This window comes from Nematolebias whitei, chromosome 1 (assembly GCF_014905685.2).
Source record: "Nematolebias whitei isolate Nwh7 chromosome 1, NemWhi1, whole genome shotgun sequence".
Classification (NCBI taxonomy): Eukaryota; Metazoa; Chordata; class Actinopteri; order Cyprinodontiformes; family Rivulidae; genus Nematolebias; species Nematolebias whitei.
This window is the reverse complement of record NC_056498.1, coordinates 94,417,269-94,435,941: the sequence shown is the minus strand read 5'-3', so window position 1 is coordinate 94,435,941 and position 18,673 is coordinate 94,417,269. Positions and strand designations below refer to the sequence as shown.

General features: G+C 45.4%; 1 protein-coding gene across 1 annotated transcript in view; it reads right to left on the bottom strand.

The window, feature by feature from the left end:
- Positions 1-18,673, bottom strand: part of acox3 (acyl-CoA oxidase 3, pristanoyl) — a gene marked incomplete in the record, with an annotated part of 494,152 nt that overhangs the window by 149,859 nt on the left and 325,620 nt on the right. Inside the window, 1 exon segment of the mRNA XM_037681288.1 lies at positions 16,078-16,193. Coding sequence (XP_037537216.1) covers positions 16,078-16,193 — 116 coding nt within the window.

Genomic DNA, 18,673 nt, shown 5'->3' with positions numbered 1-18,673 from the left:
GGTGAGAGAAACTGGGCCAAACTGGGACCCTAAAGATTTGCTCGAGCGGTCAGTGCAGCGAGCCTGGCCCTACGACCCCTTTAAAGGGAGGACGGAGCAGGTTCCTCTCGCCACTAATCAGTATCCGATGGTCTTCAGAGTGTTCCAAGACCCGGTTAAACCGGGGAAGAGTGAGGAAAACTTGTCACCTGGAGACGTGGGAGAGGAAGCTCAGAAAAGAGGATGGACGGAACCCTGGGAGTTAACAACGTGGGCCCAGCTAATTGCGGAAGTAATTTTAAGATCAGATATCCTACTAGTGGACCTGCCGGATGTCCCTCGCGAGGTAGGGACCAGGCATAACAAACTATATTACTATACCACAAGTATGGATGTGTGGGCCGTAAAAGGAGCTAAACCCAAACAAAAAACTGCAGAATATCTAGTAACCCCAGAAGCCTGGGAGAGACACGGGGTGCTGCAAATACCCGGAACAGCAGTACAGCGCGCGAAAACACCCGTCAGACCTGACTCCACCCAGAGGGTTGAAATTTCCGTGCAAATGGTGATCGCCCCATACAAAGGGGTGTACTCTGTCAGAGCTACGATCAGTCCGGTCAAAGGAGAGTCGGACAAGACGGAACCGATCAACACGGAAGACGGGTCTCAAGTGAGAAAAATGGATAAAAGGCGCGGTGGATAAAAAACTTGGGCCAGCAAGACGTTTCGAGGACAATGGAAACACACAAGCAAAAAGACAGACAAGTAAAAGATAAACAAGGGGTCGCCAGGCTCACCAACGGAAGTCATCGCCGGAAAAGAAAAAGTAAAGAACGAATAAAAAGATAATAAAATGCCCTAGTCATATTTGGAAAGGGAGAGGCAAAATAAAATCGATCGTACCAATCGAGAAGCGCCTCACTCAGATTGAAGCTATAGCATTAATACCACTGTGGCGATATGAAATAGAGGCCCGGTCTAACAAAAAAGGCCAACCGACTAGCAGTGAGGTACAGAATCTATTAGTTCAACGATCCAAAGACGGGCCATATCAACCAGCTGTGCTTGTTGAAGGCAAACTAGTAAAATTAGACAGACCAAAGAAGGATTTTATAGATTACAGGGTTAATACAAGGAACTACTATAACTCACAAGTAAAGACATTCAGGGAAGTAGACCTTACCAGAGCCAGCTATAAAAACCCCTGCATCACCCTATTGTGTGATCAATTAGGCTTTGCATATAACCCCAGTCCGATGGGGACACCATGAATTTTCAATGCCATCCAGTTGGAAATAAGGGAGAAACAAGTCACGCTCAAATGGGGTCCGAACTATGCTGAACCGCACCAGACAGAATACTGTGAAATTTCGCTAGGAGAGCTGATAATCTGGGCCACAAGTCTAACGCTGAGAACTGAGATCAACCGGAGAATAGCAAATCCAGAGCGGGTGGTGGTCGAGAATACTTGAATGTCTCTAAAAATGTTGTATGACCGAGTTCTATCACCCATCAACATGTGGCAAACATACCCTGTACGGGCAGCAAATAGAATAAAAGTATCATACCGAGGGCATCCCCTAATCAGCATAATAACGGCACTGTCGGAAATGGGAAAAGACTACGAACAATATAAGGCCGACACAGACGAGTGCTTCGGGCAAGCGATGGCACACGCCTTGGAAAGGTTCGAAGAGGGGGGCGAGATCGTTGGCTGCATAGGCGAACAATTTGCGCCAATGGAGGGACCCCTAGGAGAGCCTTCCAGCTGGGTAGTCCACCAATGGAAGTGGGTGTGGAGAGGATTACGACCACACATGCCCTACCCATCACCCCTCTGTCTAGAACTCTATAAGGAACGATTGACAAGAGAAAAGGACAGAGCTCCAGGGGAAGAGGAGAGTGAGGCACCCAGGTTCGTGGCCCATCAGGCGGAAGGTAATCCAATGCCATCATGCCTGCCAGCGCCAGAAAACCTATAAAGAAGGAAGACATTATACAATCCAAACAAATTGACATCGCTGTAGACAATGTACTAATTCAATACGAGAAGAAAGGCCCAAAGATACCAGCGATAATAACGTTAAATGAGATAACATGGCTCGACAGGCCACAACAAGACTTTTCTGTGTGGAAAAGGCCAACCAAGAACTACTTCTACGAGAATACCCAATACCTTCGGAAACCTCGCCTGGATCAATCCCAAAATAAATACAACCGGAGCCTGGCATTGCTGCCCCAATACCATACCCCTGTCTCCTCTTGCCCACCAGAGTCCCCATGGATATTCAATGTGGTCTATACGACTGTATCCGGATTAAGAGTCAAGCTCAGATGGGGGCCCAACTATAGGGAGCCGTACCAGAGTCAGTTCTTCGAAATTACAGTAGGAGAAATGATAATCTGGACTACAAGCCTACCTATGTTGAGGGCCATCCAAAAAAAGGTATGTAAGCCGGAGCGGTACGTATTGGAAAACCAGTACCTGGCCCTTAGAATAGTAGAGGATCGAATAATGACCCCTTACAATAATTTGATAAGTGCAAGAGCAAGATTAGGATACAGGGTACACGTGTTGTACAAAGGCCAGCCACTTATAACTCAAGTAGAAGTGTTAGCAGAAGAGGGCCAAGAAGAACTGAGTTATTATTCACTGATTACCCAACAGGGAACAATAAAAAGGGAAGAGTGGGTAGCCGCTTTCCAGCCAATATGGAATAAATGTGAACCCCGACCGGAACCTAAAAATTGGTTGGTGATGCAATGGAAGTGGGTGTGGAAAGGATTGCAGCCTGGCTTGCCACACCCCTCCCCACTATATCTGAGACTCCTTCAAGGACGAGTGTCCACGGCCCACAGACGCCGGAGAACGAGGCGTCGAGCTAAAAGAAGCAAGAACCCCTCACCAAAAGATGTCAGTGACGTACCGGAGCCCCTACAGCGATGATTCGAGCAGCGATGACAGCGATGATGAAGCGACCCCAAACAGACTTAAGGACCGTCTAAAGACTCAGATTTTGGATAATGCGACTTGTCTACGAACCCTGCTGCGGGTACTCGTAGTGTTAATAGGCTTAGCAATGTTGTTAATTATTTTGTATCTAGCTGGAGTCCGACCATGGAACCTGACGCACGTGAAAGTAGCCCACGGAAGATCCAAATATGCCAACATGACTTGCTGGGACGTCACCACAAATAATGTTTTCCTACCATGGGATCAGAACGACACTATCCAGATCCAAACTATTGCCTGGAACAAAGTGAAGCAAGCAGGACATCAGGCCTGGATGATAAAACTGGGCAACACTCCTGAATGGGACTCGGCTCTGGTCGCCGAGAACCTAACCGGAGCGGACAAGCCCCCTTGGGTCGTCACTAATTTAATGCTGTTATCAGATGGGGTTATCGTCTGGATAGCTGTATTAAATGAACAAATCGTACGATCAACAAGATGTAATTGGTTTTAACCACAAACAAAGTCCCCAGAGTGGCATTGCGACTGGGGCTGTCGTCCATTAATAGGACTAAGACGTCAGGGTTACTGGGACCACGAAGTGGTCTATTCGGCCCCACCTAAGGACGACAGCTGCCAGGCGCTACTCCCTCGCTGGGAGTTCTGGGGTAATATTCATCTGGACTGCGACTTGATTCCACCTCTCATTAGGAGAAATTACACAGACTCCCGCCAAAATCCAAGCATGAGTAAAGTAATTCATTCAGTAAGACACAAAAAGAAACTCAGGGTTAATGCTACTGAGTGCAGGCCCAACCAACGACCGGCGCTTCCCGCTACCCCAGCAACTAAAACAAAGTGTGTGTTAAAGCTCGAAAGCTTCACGCACAGGGGAAGCTTCTACGGCTGGGACCCCTTATGCCCAAGGCCAAATTCTTCAGAAAGTCTGAGAGATCAGTGTATAAAAAATAAGCTAATTAAACTCCCAGTCTGCTTCTGGAATCTGTATGGTGAGTGCAAAACTCAAAACTATTTGCCAATAACCCCAGTGTTAAACCAGCGTTATTATTATTGGAGCTGGGCAGCAATATTCCACCCGTCTAAGGCCTGGCATGAAAATTGGTTAAATATGACACTGCCATGGGTCTGGGTGATTCCTGAACTACCTCACTTCGAAGGAGACTTCGTGGAGGGGTACACCAGGACTCATGAGGGCCTAATGGGACCATATCACACTAATATGTATGTCCAAAAATTACCTAAACCAAATGAACTTCTAGATGTACCTAAAGGTGACTTTGACAAAATAGACAAATGTGTAGCTGAACAAATTTTCTTTAGTCTTAACAACTCCGTGTGGGAGGGTAATGGAGCATCACCAAGATGTAGATTGTGGGAAACAGAGGTCGCCGTCATGTCAACCTGGCGGTACGACTGCACAGAATTAAATAGGCAGAAAACGGTTAAGATGCTGCTCCAGGCCTGGCATGAATATCACCACCGAGATGACTCTAGAACACGGTGGGGATTTCAGGAGGAAGAGATTAGGAAATGGGTTGCTCCATGCCTACACCTTTCTGGTAATTATTGGGTCAAGTATCAGTTTCTAGCCACTGTTTATTCTAAAGAACAAGATATATGGTCGAGCGTGTTGTACCGCCCCGACAGATATGTTAGCCTAGGCCGTGGCGTATGGTTTGCAACAAGGAACAGACGGAATGCACGATTAGCTTAGCCCATAGGCCCTGTAGTGAGATACCAGGTTGGGAGAGTTATTGTCAGAACTATTATGGAACAGAATACACCACGCATGCCGCCGAAGTAGTATGGAAAAAGTATGACAATGAGTGGAGGCGCTCTATACCGACAGGCACTAGCTGCGCTAATGCCATATTAGGGCATAAACTGCAAACCAGGAAGAGTATTCAAGGTGTTCCCTTTGTCTCAGATTCTATGATAGCCCTAGCCGAAGGCCACACAGTAAGACGACGCCTTTGTCTAGGTGACGAGATACAATGATACGAGTGGATCGGGTCAAACAAAATCTATTCAAACCTCACTTATCAGTACCCAGAAGAAAGCTGGAAGAAATGTGGTGAAGATGAAAATGCACACACTTGTGCCTGGTATGAGACTGTTAGTTATACAGTAGGCCGAAAGGTGACAGAAGTAGCGCATGGAGTAGGAGAAGTAATTAAGGAAGGCAGTAAGACAATAGAAGCCTGGCTGCTTGGACTCTTTTATCAGATCTGGCCTTATTTGCTGAGTCTAGTTGGAATAATAGTTGTTGCCATATTAGGACGTGTTCTTTTGCGAGAGTGTCTTAGAGCTAAGCTCCGCCCCAAAGGAAGGGCAGATAATTCCTTCCCGCTCGAACTGGGCATTAACCCAGCTTAAGACTAAGGCAAACTAGAAAGCAGCTTCAATCGCTTCCCGGAGCAGCAAGGACTACGACTCAGAGCAGGATACTTAGTACCCCGTAACGACCTGACAATCATGAGCAACCAAGGCGACAACATAAGTGGTGCTTCAACAACCGAAGTGAGTACAACAGACTGGGGATTAGACCCCACCTCGACACCCAATCCAACGGCATGGCCACAGTGCCTAACTTACTTTCAAGGAAGCGGGGTAGAACATTTCATGATAACGATGGCTTGGATGTGCTATTGTCACACAGGGAATTGGAGTAAGGCACGGTTGATGCGGATCATAGTAGCCGTCGTAACCACATTATATTTAGAAGACCTGAGGTAGCACCACAATTTTTTGTTACATATCTGCTAGGAAGGGTTAAGCTCACCTTCCCACAAAAGGTGGTAATCGTGGTGTGGTTAGCAATAGATTCCTTCGTGGTGGGCCTCGAATGTGCGGCTGTCTTCATCCCAGTCTCTATCCCAACATCTCCCTGTGGAGGCACGGCTGGGCGAATAGTAACCACAATAATGGAGGGAGCCATGGCTATAGCCCTGTTGGCGCACTTACTGCACCAAACTCTATCCCTGCGATCTCGTGATAGGAACCGTTGGATATTGAGACTATCTGTGCTGATCGAATGGGGTCTGGTGTGGGGAATCTGTGCCGTGCTAAATTGGGCCAGTCTCTGTACCACGATGCCCATCGTCGTATGGATGATGACCTACGCAGCTGTCTTCAAACCTCTTCCTGAGCAGGGTCCTCCTGCACCGGAGGCCACTAGAGATCTTGGATAACTGAAGCACAAAGCTCTGAAGGATTCAGAAACGCAAGAAATAGAACATTATAAGCAACAACAGCTTAACCCCCCGCTAACGCTTTGTTAGATTAATATTTATTGATTGATTGGTTCTTATTACTTTGTTTCTATTATTGCTAAATGTAGTCATAACTGCTTCGGTTATCTTTCTTGTATTTTATCTTTCTTGTATTTTGTCTTTCATAAATCCTGTAAGCTCGACGTATCATCGCTTTGGGAAGGGCTCAACGGATAGCTGACGGCCTGTATAGGTCCAGCAATACGAAGTTGGGCGTTTTCGAAAAGGCGATGAAGACCAAGAGTATATATAAAAAAAATTTAAAAAAATTGTGTACTTGAGAATGTTTTGATTATGTTATTGCTACCATGCCCTACATTCTTATCACCATGCAGGACCAGCACTCTAAGGAACCAGGGATGACAGACCCTTCAGTGATGTGCTGTTACTGTCATCAGGGGTTGGAGAAATCTCGTTATCTTTGGGCTGTCGGTCCAACCTGGTGGTGTCAACGCTGTCGTGTTGGCGTGGTGTTCACAACCGCAGTACGCGGCATACTGGTCTCAAATCAACCCGACAGTCTCCCACAAATGTCTGCAATCGCCTGTTGGGGGATGGAACACACCTGCAAAGTCATCTGGAGCTCAGCCTGGGAAAGTGATATCTATATACCGGAGGGTCTTATCCCGGCAGGAGCTATGTATTTCCCAGTAATCGCAAAGCTCTGGAAAAACCGCAAGGACAACATGAAATTTGTAACTGTCCAGTTGCTTACGGGGCTGATCCTGTTTCAAAGCCCCTCCTTTAAGGCAGAGCAAGAAGTCCGGAGACTTCTGTACCCATTATGGCCATTGTCCCTGGACGAAGACCCAGCAACTACCCCTCCGGTGGTCCCAACACCAGCGGGCACCTCGAGCGGACAAGTCAGTGAGTATGTTTACATGGCTCCCATGGCGGCGATCACCAACCAGTACCAGCCACCGTCCGTCGACCTGCGTGAGTCGCAACCGGCTAAGGACCGACCACAAGCAGAACGAATGGAGACAGGGACTGCCCCTTCCGAGCCACCGACACTCTCCCTAGAAGGCGCTAAGCTGCACGACCTGGAGTCCTATCTCACGGAGATCTGGCGCGCCAACGGTGGAGGTTCAGGACTACCCAGCTCTGTGGACACCATCCCCTCTGACCCAACTAGCCCGGAAGACCCCGGGCCCCCCTACCTGACACCAGAGGAGCCTGAGGCCCTGGTGTTGAGTTGTAATGAGGTATTACCAGAGACCCCCCGAGGCTGGGATCATCACAAGTGCAGGAGGTGCCGAATTTGCCCATCTCCACATCTCCAACTGATGGGTGGCCAGTTTACGAGCCTGTTTCCCCGGTTGGGTCTCCCATAATTAGAGGACCCCCAGCCCCTCCGACTATTAGGCAGGCTGACTCACAACAAGATAATCAGCCAACTCAGCCCCAGTCAAGATCCAAAGGGTCCATACTCCCCTAGAACGGGCAGAATCAGAAGATGATCTAACAGGACGGCACACGCCAGACACCTACCTGACCAACATGACGATAGTGGATTCCTGGGAGGAAAACCAGAGCCCCAGGAAAGGCAGCTCCATGACTCCACAGCCGCGCCCAGGCAACATGTCCGGGCCCGGCGTCGACATGAGTTGCCTGGAAGACGACGTGGCTGACCATCATAGAGACTGGCCCGAGCCTATGTGTAGAAATAAGTAAAATCTGATTTCAAGAAGGGGGTGTATGAAAACTGGCATCCAGGCAGAAGAAGCCAGTTATAATAAGTTGAAATCAGACTATATTCAAACCAATGCTGCTAAACGGTACCTAAAAGTTTGTTAACAGTTTGTATGACATTATTAAATGTTTGGTTCTATCTCTCTTAATAGAAAAAGCCAGTCATAATAAGTTGAAATCAGACTATATTCAAACCAATGCTGCTAAACGGTACCTAAAAGCTTGTTAACAGTTTGCATGACATTAGTAGATGTTTGTTTCTATCCTTTTTAAAAGCTTTATATTAGTTACTCATTGCTGACAAAATGTGTGAAACAAAGGAGGCCTGAACCTAATCTCAAGCAGAGGAAGAGCTAGATCGAGAATAAATTATGCGACCCCCTGTTGGCCTGGTAATGAAGAAAAGACATTAACAGCTGTTGGATTTAATATTTTATACCTTTTTATAATTCCTATCAAGCACTCAAATGTCATGTCATATAAAGTGTGTGTGTGTGTTTCTTCCAGGGTTGAACTATGTTTATAGAAAATGTTTGCTAATTCTAACTAGTTGACCTTTAAATATAATCTCATAGGAGCTAAGGATAATTTTACAAGTTCACATTTGATAGATTACAAGCAATCAAATCAGGCCTTTCAGAACCTTTCAGAACAGATTAGAGCAGACTGATTAACATAAATAAAGCTAGAACACATCTCTTTAATTTAGACAATATAGTTTGACTAAGTAAAATCAAATTAAAAGTATAAAAATGATCCAAATAAAAAACACAAACATGAGTTAGATAATAATAATTAAGTTATTAATTATTCCTAGAAATAAACAACTTGATTTCTAATCAGTTGGTATCACTAAGGTATAATCACGTTAAACAAACAGTGTTAACAGTTTAAACGCAGACAAGGAAACTAAGATGAATCTGCCTTAAAAAACAGAATCACCAGACCTTCAACAGATATTGAATTAACACCCATGAGGTAGGTAATAATTAATAGTTATTAATTATTACGTATAAACAATTTAGACACGAATCATTTTGTATCCCTAAAGTATAATAGCAAGTTAAACTTTAAACAAAAGCCGATTTCGGTGTACCAAAACTTATCTGAAATATAGACGTTAACGTCCTTGAGGGGGCGGGCTAAGAGTCGTAACCATGGCAACAGAAGCTGAACCAATCAGGAAGCTAGCCTTCTCAAATGGGGATAAAAGGCCGGAAATGACACACGCCCACCGAGCATTTCCGGTAGGACCGCGCGGCGACGGTTCGTTCTTAATGCTCCATTTATATGCATATATCTTATTAATGTAATTGTTTGTCTCTGAATATCTGTAACCCATGTTTTGTCAAATAAATCTTTTATACCAAGGGCGACGCCTCAGCCGTCTTGAACACGACGTGGTATTCCAGCCACAACACAGCTTTCAAGCTAATGAAGAAAAGACATTAACAGCTTTCAAGCTAATGGAGGGAAGGACATTAACAGCTTTCAAATTGATTAAATTAAAAAGTAAACTTTGGAAAGTAAGCGCCTGATACACCCCCTGGGCATGGTCTCAAATGTCCCAATGAGATGAGTGATTGGTTGAGGCGTATAGTGAGACATTTGAACCTCCTCAGGGGAGGGGGAAAAAGTGTATAAAAGTCCCTTGGTCAGGCAGAACGGGGTACAAGCAAGCCGGAGGAAGAGAAGAGCAGAAAGGACTTCAGCACGCAGCTCGGAGGGCGGGGACACCCGAAGGAGATGGAACACGCCGGTCTCAGACGAGTCTTGGATTATCTTGGGTCTCTCTGAGACGAGATTGGACCCAACTCTTCAATGGTTAAGACGAGACCAGGATTATTCCATCCTCCTATCTGCTTGGCTCGGGTATGTCCAAAGCCCCAATCCTTCCAATTTGGGATAGCTGCTCTGCGTAGGGAAGGCCTGTATCCCCCTCCTGGGGAGCAGGAGATTTGCCTTTTACCTGTGCGGAAAATTCTATAAGGATTATCCTAAAAATCAGGGTAAGAGGACTTCCCGGTCCGACTGCTCCAAACTAATTAATCTGTCAGATCAGGGCAAGTACTTAAGAAAAATCAGAGAGAACCAAACTGGGTTTAGTGAGACAATGCTCAGAGGTGCATCCAAGCGTTGAGGCATTTTGAAGAAAAAGAACATCTGTCAGCTTGAGTGGTGAACTGAGGTGGTTTATACAAGTCTCCAAGGGCTCTTGGATATACATAGATTTATTGTCCGCCTAGTTGTAAAGTGTTTTTCTCTATTATCATGTGTAAGTACCTGTAGTGAAATTATGCTTGTCGCTGTATTCCCCTGCAAAATTATGAATTAAAGCAAAGCAAAACGTATAAATCTTGACTATTATTTCGTCCTTATTGAGCAGAATACATGGTGAGGCTTGGTTCCACTTTAACATCTAGTTTTAGGAGGTTTTCAACGGTTTCCTGGCAAGAAAGTGTAAAACAACACCCCTGAGTCCTTTTCCTGGACTCTAAAGATTACCAGAACAGATAACAATCGCAACGCTAAATTAAGAGGTGGGCGACCGTGAACGGGTGTTTCTCTGTGCCAGCCGACCCGACCCTGCTGCTTGGACGGGACGAGGAACGGAGTGAGACTTGGGTGTGACTCGCGGAAGAAGGTCATTAATATTCTGGATGAGTCACCTCATCACAGCCTTCATGAGACTGTCTTAGGGAGCTACAGGTAATACCACGGCGCTAAGGTTAGTTTCTAGACCCCTTGGAGGAGAGGCTGCGAGCGAGAACCTGTCACTTCGCCAGTGGCTACCTCGCTACGGGAAAGCGATACACACTCCAGGGCAGTGCCAGTGAGCCCTGCAAAATGTTGTAAACGGTAGAGTAGGATGTAATGATCCACCGTGTCAAAGGCAGCCGAAAGATCGAGAAGAATAATGAGAGAAGAAGAACCACGATCAGCATTGATCAACAGGTCATTTGTGACCTGGATCAGAGCTGTTTCAGTGCTATGAGCAGTAATGAAACCTGATTGAAATTTGTCCAGTATCCTATTGTCATGTAGATGTTCTTGGAGATGAACTGAGACTAATTTCTCCAAAACTTTAGCGATGAATGGAAGGTTGGAAATGGGTCTGTAGTTTGCTAAGTCATGAGGATCAAGGGTAGGTTTTTTGAGAAGTGGTTTAATTATGGCTGATTTCAAGGCAGGGGGAATATGGCCATATTGAAGGGATTGATTAACTATGGTGGTGATAAGAGGACTGAGAAAGGCAATATTAGCCTTGACTAGGGCTGTTGGGAAGGGATCAAGAGCACATGTGGAGGGTTTCATAGCCATGACAGTGGCTTCAACTTCCTTCACACAGCTCTCTGGGAAAGAACAGAAGGGAGGAGGGTTCCCAGGCTGTACATTTGCAGCTGGAGAGAGGGCAGGGGGTGAAATGGTGATGGCTGATCGGATTTTTTTATCTTGTTTTGGAAAAAGGAGATAAAGTTGTTACAAAGATCATTAGTGGGGTCATTGAGTGATGTTGTTCGTGGTTGAAGGAGGTGAGTGATGGTTGAAAAAAGTATTTTGGAGTTACCAGGGTTATTAGAGATTATAGATGAGTAAAATAAAGATTGAGCATCTTTGAGGGACCTAGCATACATCTTACGATGCTCCATATAAGCTAGCTTGTGAACTAGCAGACCAGAAGCCAAGAAACGTCTCTCTAGCACTCGACCAGCTGCCTTCATTTTCCTCAGCTCTGAGGTAAACCAGGGAGCTGAGCGTGAAAAGGCAACTGTCCTCTCCCTGAAAGGAGCATGGTGGTCTAAGATGCTGGAGAGGCTGATGTTGTAGAAGTCCACTGCACTGAGGGAAGCTGGAAGGGAGCCAGGAATGAGGACCTTAAGATCAGCTGCTAGAAGTTCAGAGTTAATGTTTTTCAGATTTCTAAAAGAAATCTGTCGCTTTGGTTTAATGGTACTGTGCAGGAAAGGAAGCTCCATATAGATGACTTTGTGATCGGATACACCCATGTCATATGAAGAGAGATGATACAGTTAGAGAGTTTGTGATGACTAAGTCTAAGGTGTGACCACGAGAATGTGTTGGAAGCTTGACATGTTGTTCTAAGTCCATACAGTCCAAAAGTTGAAGGAATTCAGCAGCTAGATGATTTGTAGGTGTATCAACATGAATGTTGAGATCCCCGAGTATGAGTATGTTAGTGGCTGTGGAACAGAACATTGACAGAGTCTCTGATATCTCAGCAAAAAAGGAAGAATGAGATTTAGGGGGCCTATAAATAAGGAGCACTTTCATTGAGTTTGGTGGTTTGGAGGAGAAAGCCAAACACTCAAAGGAGGACAACTCAGACAGAGTCACAGGAGAAAGGTCCGAATGATCTTTAAAAATGACGGCTAGACCACCGCCACGACAAGAACTCCGTGCTCTCTGGAGATATTTATATCCAGCAGGACATGCCTCATTGAGAGCAGAGAAAATGTTTGGCTGATGCCAAGTCTCTGTAAGGCACATAATATCTAAATCCTTATCCAGAATGTGTTCCTGGATAAGGCATGCTTTATTAGTCAAGGACTGCACATTGAAGAGTTTGATTTTACGATAAGGCGCAGCCATGTATTTTTTAATAGGCTTGAGAAGATTAAAATCCACTCCACGTTTCCCATCCTGCACCTGAGAGATGTAGAACTGCTGTAGTCACGTCAGGACTACAAATCCCAAGAGCCGCAGTGTTCTGATGACATGAGCACCATGCGCCGGAACGTTCAGCTGACCAGATGACTGGTATGGAGGACCCAGTCCGATTAAAAATATGCTTTCTCCGGGAGCTTCTGTGGGCATAAGGAGGACGTCGAAAAACACCAAGCCTTTTGATGATGGAAACGTCCAGAAGATCCACATGGACATTGCAGTTATTAAGGCTCAACAGCTCCCCAGCAGAGTAGCTTAGCATCATGCTAGCTGAAGAGGGAGACACGGCGTCACACAGTAGCAGGAATACAAAATAGCAGAGTCTTCCTAACAACAACAAAAACATCATCCGAAGCCGCAAGCTGACCACAAAAGTGAATAAAATCAGGGAAAAATAAAAAATACTTTAAAATGTAAGCATCCAGACAGAGAAGCGGCGAACAAACAACGCCAGCGTCCTCTCCACAGGCTGGAGGTGACATATTACAACATGGATGTATGGTCCCTTCTTAAAAACCACACCTTGACCTATCAATTTTGTCAGATTTCAGACCCATTTCTCATCTGCTTTTTTTAGCCAAAGTTTTAGAAAAAGTTGTTTTTATGCAGTTACAACCTGTTTTAGAAAATCATGATATTTATGAAACAGTTCAGTCTGGATTTAGAACATGTCACTGTACTGAATCAGCCCTGTTAAAAGTCCATAATGACATTTCCATGTCCATGGATGCCAAGTGTCCCATTGTTCTGGTGTTGCTGGACCTTACAACTGCATTTGACACAGTGGACCACGCTGTCCTTTTGTCTTGTCTTCAACGCTATGTTGGAATATCTGGTATAGCTCTCAAGTGGTCCACTGCCTACTTGACCAACAGAATGTTATCTGTCATGTTGGGTAATGTGTCTTCCTCTACTGCCCCTCTCTCTTGTGGCGTGCCACAAGGTTCTATTCTTGGTGCTCTCCTCTTCTCTCTGTACATGCTGCCTCTTGGATCAGTGATAGCCAGACATCACTTTTCTTTTCCCTGCTATGCTGATGATCTATACATTTATTTACACATGACGCCTAAAAATAGTAACCTTCACACACCTTTTACTGATTGTATTGCTGACATTAAACAGTGGTTTCACCATAATTTTCTGTTTTTAAACGAAGGAAAGACGGAGTACATCTTCTTCTGTGATTATGCTCCCTGCAACTTTGGTGCTCTGACATTCAAGTTCAGACCCCCAGTTAAAAATTTGGGGGTGACGTTTGACAAAGACTTAAAGTTTGATAAACAAATAGCCTCTGCAGTCAAAGCCTGTTTTTATCAGTTATGTCTCTTTTCCAAAGGTAAGCCTTTTTTAAATCGTTCTGATTTGGAAAAGGCCATTCATGCTTTTATCACTTCAAGGCTTGCCTACTGTAATTCCCTATATGCAGGAATCTCCCAATCCTCCATTAGGTGTCTTCGATTGGTCCAAAATGCTGCAGCTCGACTCTTAACCAACACCTCCAGACGTGAGCACATTATCCCTGTTTTATTTTATCTCCACTGGCTTCCAGTTGATTTTAGAATTAAATTCAAAATTTTATTATTCACTTTTAAAGCTCTCAGTGGTCTTGCCCCACTATATCTGACTGATCTTATAGCTGTTTGTGAATATAGGAGAACACTGAGATCATCCAATACTTTTCTACTGTCTGTCCCAAAGTCTAACTACAAATGATGGAGTGACCGGGCCTTTTCTGTCGTTGCACCCAGCCTCTGGAACCATCTACGTCAGGACTTGCGCTGATTGACTTGCACTGATGAATTGGTCTCTTTGGCACGCCCCCTCCAAACAGACCAATCTTAGCAACAACATTATCTGGTTTGTTCCACTTTGGAGTAAGCTGTTGGGGGGAAAAACAGTTTTGTCTTGTGTGTTTCCTTGACTGATGAAGCCTTCTGGATGGAAGGTGAAACGTTTCAGCACACACAAAAAAAGAAACTGTCCAGATGATCTGACTAAAAATTGTTGGACTGTATACCTGGGTTATTGAGCATGGACTATGTTGGTTTGCACATTTACATTTTCACATTCAACACTTGCTCTTCTCAAGGGTGGACGTCTTCTCCTCTCCCTCTCCGCTTTGCTTTTGCTCTGTCTTGTCTGTGAAACTGCTTTAGAGCCTCTCTTCTACAAATCTTCCGAATCATAACTATGGACTTGGATTTGGTCAGTTGGTCCTTCAACACAATTGATAACATTTCTTTGAAGAGAAGACAGGCTTTAGGCGAGCCGATTTGTCCTGTTGGGATGAACGCAGCTAGATATCTCATCGACTTTGAAGACTTGATGGCGTGTCTATCTCTGCTGTCATCTGTGGATTTTAAGGACGCATTTATAATTGGATTTATGATAACTGCTTCCTACTTTTTGGATTTGGCTGGTTCCTGGTCTATCAACAAACAAGGAAGTCATCAGCAGCAAATCTGGACCTGGTCTGGCTGCCTGCCTTATATGATGGCTTGGTTCATGCCTCGAGCACCCAGACTTTTGGCAGAATGGATCAGCTCTTGGGGATTATTCTCAGGCACGTTCCATTGGTAAGTTTATTTAATTTGGACGTTTCGTAACCGAGTGGACCAACACAGAATCAAGGTAGATGTCATTAAAGTTCTGCCTGTCCCCAAAACAATCGTGTTTATCTGAATTCGGCTCGCTGACTGGCCTTGACAGGCCATCTTATCTCAACCAGCCTGGAAAGTTTTGTAAACCTGATGCTTAGCCCCTCCCTCCCTTACTACTGAGAAATTCCATGGATTTTCAGAGGAGCTCAGCTGAATAAACATTCTGTCATCATTTCAGGACTCTGGATTCATCTCTGGTTGTCCTCCCCCCCCCCCCCCCCCAACCCCCCCACCCCGAGTGTGCACACGGATCTCTCCAGAGGGAACTACTTGAACAGAGTGATTTTATCTGAACTCTGCAGTGCCTCTGTGTGTTGGCTCTGGCTGCTCACCGCCGTTGCGTCCCCCCCCCCCCCCCCCCGGCATAATGTCAGCATCAGTATGTGCTCATGTGCGAGATTTTTCTTTTCATTACCACACTGTTGACCTTCAAAACAGAGGTTAAAAGCGTGTTAGGATTTTTTTTGTCTCCAAACCCTATGTGTCATTTTTCACCACTTTTATTGTCTGTCCAAACAGGTCTCACTTGTAAATGAGTCTTTGAGGCTCAATGTGATTTATCTGTTAAAATAAAGGTTGAATGAATGAATTAATTAATAAATGGAGGCGTGTCAGGGGCTCAGTCTCAGATAAACGATGACCTGGACGTACAAAGGAAATAAGCTGGATTCATGAGTCCACAACATTCCACACTGTTGGATTTGTTTGTGCAGATGTTCTTTTAGTCATGTAAGCGTGCACCAGGCAAGTCTTTGTCCATGAAGCCCCTGGCCTGGCTGGTGACATGACAGTTAGGCTGTGAGTTTTTGGTTACCTGACTGTTGTTACGAGCATCAAATTCCTTCCTGCCTGAAGATCTTTCTTGTTCCAGCCTCTTCTGACTTTCCACCAGCAGAAAACACACCAGCCATCTATAGGCTGCCAGAGGCACTGTAATCAGACAACACATTCACAACTGTTAGGGCATGTGCTTGAAGGAAAGCACACTGTCCAACAAGTTTTAAACTAAAATCTAATGATGAGATGTGACAGAGCTGTAGGTGTTTAGTTAAAAACAAAATTATGGGAGAAAATGGCGTTGAGCATGTGAACAGCAGGTTGGAGGAGCTCCCGTTGGCCCGGGTGAAAATTTTATTTTTTTGACCACATCCTTGGACCTTTGGACTAGATTTTGTTTCTGGGACTGTTTTCGTTGCGTGGTGGTGACATGGCATCAAAGCAAATAAAACTGAAAGCTTCGACCTCGTATCCCCCGTGGCCTATTCTGGATACTAAGACCTCAGTCTGCGGTGATGGGAAGTCTGATAAGATGGCAGGTGCATCTGCCTCCTCTCCGCTGAGCGTGCGCAAGCAGGTGTGTGTGTGTGAATGTCGGTCCTGAGGTCGGAAAATTCTGGTCTCGATTAGAGCTGAAATTGTAACAATGATTAAAATGGAGTTATGAGTGGCCCTCACAGAAGACTTTAATTTTATCAAGAGCGAACTACAGGCAGTAAGGAATTAAATTTCTGCTATTGCCGCGGGGTTCAGGAAGGAGTTGGACCGGGCTGGTGCTGACACTAAGGGTGCACAGCCGATTTATTGGCCCCGATTTCCTTAATTTTGGGAAATCAGAAATCGGCCGATACTTGCACGAGAAATCAATTTCACCAATTTTTTTTTTAGTTTTAACAACAATTGTCTGAACTTTATTTAGATTTCAGAGCACTACCTCATGGCCAGTAAAAACAAGTTTGAATTGTTTCTAGGATATTGTTCAAGGGTATGTTTTTCAATAAAATAATATTGGAAAATTGAAGGTGCATTGTGACCTTATAACACCTGACAGTATTGCTTTTAAAACAAAATTGTATCGGCCAAAATCGGAATCGGCAGGTCAGACTTTTTAGAAATCGGTGATCGGCCAGAAAACTGCAATCGGTGCACCCCCTAGTCTTTACACTTGGACGGATTGGAAAACTTACATGGCATGGTCCAAGAGTTAAAATCTGAGGTGGAGGGACTTAAAAAAACAGTCTGAATCTGCAGAAGGACACGCAAGATGTGACAATATCAGAATTATTGGGCTTCCTGAATCAGCAGGTGAAAACCTCATGTTAATAGCGAAAATGCTAATGGCGGTCCTAAAGTTGGATAAACAGCCACAGGCTAATTACATGTACTAGACACCAGGCAGGAGAGACACGGATGGAAGATCCAGGGTTGTTGTGGCCGAGTTTCACTATCACCAGGAGCACACGCAGCGGTGTGCAGCTCCGCTTCAAAGGAACAACCATATTCATAGCGGATGATTACGCCCTGAGGGTGGCAAAAGCACGAGCAGCATTCATGGAGATCAAGCAGCTTCTACGGAACAGACCCGTAATCAGATAAGGCCTTCTTTTCCTGGCGAGGCTCAAAATTACTCATGGAGGGATAGATAAGATATTTGTCGATCCCCAAAAAGCTATGGAGTACATCAAAGGGATTGTCATTCCATCCGCTGGTAATGATGGAGGCAGATCAGAAGAATCCAAATAAACTATAAGACTGGCCTGTATTAATAAATAACTTTTATTTAGGGATGCACGATATTGGAATTTTGGTCGATATCCGATATGTTTTTTTTTTTTTTTTTTAGCTCATTTTAAGTGTAGAAACATTGTGAAGTGTTTCAATGAACTTATCATCATCGCTCAATTTATTTATTTATTTATTTATTTTTTAAAGAAAGAGAAGAAAGAAGAATAAATAAATAATAAAAGAGAAATAGATAAGATGAGAGACCACCACGACAAAACAACATGCACAGCACAATGCCACCCACAATATCACCATAAAACTTTCGACATCGCACAAGGAATCATCTAGCTTCCACCACTACCCAACCTAGCATGCATCTGTCAAAGCACCTGAATCCAAACACCCGCGCAAGCACGCCCACCACCACCAGATTTCTCCAAAAGAATGCCCAATAGTGGACGCGGGGGCCCACAGACCCGCCCCCCCAGGACACAATGGCAACATAGGGAGGACCGGAGCCACAGACACACAGCGGCCCCAGGAGTCTCCCAACAGGGAGAACCGCACCCCCCCAGAGAGGAGCAGAGGAAAGAACCGGGTGACCCCAGCCACCACAATGCAGAGCCTCCAGGAAGCTGCAGCGACGAGCCCACAGGTCCGGCCGGCGACCCATGTCCCCCCCAGGTAGATTCGGCCATGGACACCGAGCCCCAAGCCCCGAGGACATACCACCCCCCAGCAGAGCCCTGACAGAGCCAGGGCACCCAGGCCCCGCCAGGCAGCAACCAGGGCGGACCGACGTGCACCCCACCACCCAGCCCAGACACAAAGAGCCATCAATGCACCGGCGGCAAGGGGGTCCCCCGCCAAAGGGGGGCACGACCGGGGGGAGTGGGCCCCACACCAAA